The following is a 3,567-nucleotide window of genomic DNA, read 5'->3' as shown; positions in this document are numbered from 1 at the left end:
TATATATGTATATATACACACACACAAATATCAATACATATATATATATATATATATATATATATATATATATATATATATATATATATATATATGTATGTATGTATGTATATATATACACACACAAATACATACATGTATATATGGAATGGAATTATTGAACGAAACTTGCAGTGGATATAAGTAAGATCATGAATTTTGATACAAATAAAACAAATTTATATTCTGCTTTTATATAATTATCATATTTTCGAGATTTTCTTACAGCATATATCGTATAAGGATTAAAAAAAACTGGAGTACTGTCTCAATGTTAATCGTGCCCCCATTATATGTATTATAATTTCAGTATAACAAAGGAAGGAGATAAAGGGCGTGTAAAACATATGTAAACCATATATTTTTTGGAATAAACAGTGTCATTCTTTCATACAGGATAAGTATATACAATAAAGGTGAACCATGCGTGCTCCAGCCCCCGAGTGCACAAAGTTCAATTGACGAAGGTAAGTATAACTAGCAAATTGATAGTGCTGACCCATTACATAAAGTATAGTGAAATGACGTCGAGCAGAATTGTACCTTGTGCCGTGTGATGTCTCTCTGTTACACTGTTGTTTCTTTGGGTTTCTGTTGGCTAAGGTGTGAAAATAACTCGTGTTTCTATATTTCATGTGGACAATCTTTATCCAAGAAATTTGTGAATAACTTTGATGGAAGGGTATGCATTCAGTTACAGTCGATTGCAATGATATCAGCATCCAGGAATTGTGCATGAGGCATATGGGTAATGTAGAGTGATATAGGTTTAGATGCTAGTGTAATAATACAATAATAAAGTATCTTTTTTTATACTCATACTTTTATACTGTTTGACACATCAAACATTTTTTAGGCAACGGGTCCGTATACTTCTGGAGTCTATATATATGAAAAGCGACTATTTATAAGCTCTTTCCGTATTCATTTCTCTTGGTAGTATGTGGGTCATACAAAATCCTTATCGTGACTTCTGAAACATATAATGCAACCTGTCTTGAGTCATACCATCATTCAGCATTTCGTCTCGGCTTTATTTCTGGGTACTGTTATTCTGAATTCGTGTCTCGCGTGGCTTTAGAAACTACATCTAATGTCCCAAATGAGCTTGTAAGTAGGCCTCAGCTTCTTCGGGATTCTGCAATTCCAAGGCCTTCCACAGAGCTCCAAGAATCGCTGAGTTGATGGCGTTTGGCCCAAGGGCTCCTCTCCTGCCAAACGGCCTGCGGGTATTGGCTTCAGAGACCTTGCTCGAACTGTGGGTCCTTTGGGCGTGGGCAGGAAGGTCGTGCAAAGGCAGAGATGGGGTGTCTGCCACAGCTTGAGAGTGGAAATCTGGAATATAAAGTTTTTAAAAATAAAGGTATCAGATCAATGAAAAAGTGTAATGCGACTTTTGAAATAATATAACTTTTTACTTAGTGGTATTTGAATTAAGACAATTCTCTCGAATGACTAGTATAACGTTTCAAAGGCTACGTACGATATTTCAAGTGACAAATTCACACCTAGCGCTTCGCAGCTTGTGGAATGGCCGAGTCACACATCATCCATTCATCTAAACATCATGGACTACATCATCCATTACCCAATTCCACTTTAACCGAAGAAAAAGAAGAAGAAGAAGGAAAAGAAGAAGAAGAAAAAGAAGAAAAGAAGAAAAAGAAGAAGAAGAAAAAGAAGAAGAAGAAGAAGAAAAGAAGAAAAAGAAGAAGAAGAAGAAGAAGAAGAAAAGAAGAAAAAGAAGAAAAAGAAGAAGAAGAAGAAGAAGAAGAAGAAAAAAAAAACAATACCTCTAAGAAGCGTGTCCAGAAGAGACATGGCCGGCCCGTCGTTCGAATAAGTGTCGTCTTGGAACTCGAAGCCGCCAGAGCCCATGACCTCGTTCTCGGCGGGCCAGCCTTCTGCTTCCAAGACGTGACCTCGCTTCCCCACCCGAGGGAAAGGGATCAGGTCCTGACGCCGTACCCTACGACATTCGCCTGCAGGTGCCACGAGTATCATAAATTTACCAGTCAAAATAGGAGTGCTAAATTTCAGTCAAAATAGGAGTGCTAAAATTCAGTCAAAATAGGAGTGCTAAAATTCAGTCAAAATAGGAGTGCTGAAATTCAGTCAAAATAGGAGTGCTAAAATTCAGTCAAAATAGGAGTGATGAAATTCAGTCAAAATAGGAGTGCTAAAATTCAGTCAAAATAGGAGTGCTAAAATTCAGTCAAAATAGGAGTGCTAAAATTCAGTCAAAATAGGAGTGCTAAAATTCAGTCAAAATAGGAGTGCTAAAATTCAGTCAAAATAGGAGTGCTAAAATTCAGTCAAAATAGGAGTGCTAAAATTCAGTCAAAATAGGAGTGCTAAAATTCAGTGACATGATCCCAAACAATGGAAAACGCTGTGCGAAACTGTATTGTACATATGTAAAGAAAAGGATGGATATTATAATAGCAATGATAATAGTAATATTATTAGTGATACTGATAATGGTAGTGATAACAAAAACAATAACAATAATACTGATGATAATGATAATGATAATGACAATAATTACGATGGTAACAATAATAGTAATAACAAGTGTTAATGGTGATACTGATAATGATAATAAAGGTAAAATTAATAACGGTAACAATAACAATAATATTAATAATCATAATGGTAATAATTATAACAATCATGATAGTAGTAATCATCATCATTATCCTCCTCCTCTTCCTCCTCCTCCTCATCGACATCATCATCATCATTATCCTCCTTCTCCTCCTCCTCCTCCTCCTCATCATCATCATCATCGTCATCGTCATCGTCATTATCATCATCATCATCATCATTATCATCATCGTCATCATCATCATCATCATCATTATCCTCCTTCTCCTCCTCCTCCTCCTCATCATCGTCATCATCATCATCATCATCATCATCATCGTCATCATCATCATCATCATCCTTCTCCTCCTCATCATCATCGTCATTATCCTCCTTCTCCTCCTCCTCCTCCTCATCATCGTCATCATCATCATCATCATCATTATCCTCCTTCTCCTCCTCCTCCTCCTCATCATCGTCATCATCATCATCATCATCATCATCATCGTCATCATCATCATCATCATCCTTCTCCTCCTCATCATCATCGTCATTATCCTCCTTCTCCTCCTCCTCCTCATCATCGTCATCATCATCATCATCATCATCATCATCGTCATCATCATCATCATCATCCTTCTCCTCCTCATCATCATCGTCATTATCCTCCTTCTCCTCCTCCTCCTCCTCATCATCGTCATCATCATCATCATCATCATCATCATCATCGTCATCATCATCATCATCCTTCTCCTCCTCCTCATCATCGTCATTATCCTCCTTCTCCTCCTCCTCCTCATCATCATCATAATCATCATCATTATCCTCCTTCTCCTCCTCCTCCTCATCATCACCATCGTCATCATCATCATCATCATCATCATCATCGTCATCATCATCATCATTATCCTCCTTCTCCTCCTCCTCATCATCATCGTCATC

General features: G+C 37.1%; 1 protein-coding gene across 1 annotated transcript in view; it reads right to left on the bottom strand.

Moving 5' to 3' along the window:
- Positions 1–217: 217 nt before the first annotated feature.
- Positions 218–3,567, bottom strand: part of LOC122262057 (uncharacterized) — an 11,403-nt gene continuing 8,053 nt past the window's right edge. Inside the window, exons 2-3 of the mRNA XM_043029974.2 lie at positions 1,833–2,021; positions 218–1,374 (exon numbers count right to left, since the gene is read on the bottom strand). Of these exons, the coding sequence (XP_042885908.2) occupies positions 1,130–1,374; positions 1,833–2,021 (434 nt within the window). The 3' untranslated portion in view covers positions 218–1,129. The remainder of the gene's footprint in view (positions 1,375–1,832; positions 2,022–3,567) is intronic.

The sequence above is a fragment of the Penaeus japonicus genome, unplaced genomic scaffold (assembly GCF_977035675.1).
Source record: "Penaeus japonicus unplaced genomic scaffold, GWHDUDI00000001_assembly GWHDUDI00000022, whole genome shotgun sequence".
In the NCBI taxonomy this organism is placed as follows: Eukaryota; Metazoa; Arthropoda; class Malacostraca; order Decapoda; family Penaeidae; genus Penaeus; species Penaeus japonicus.
This window is presented reverse-complemented; position numbering and strand designations above follow the sequence as displayed.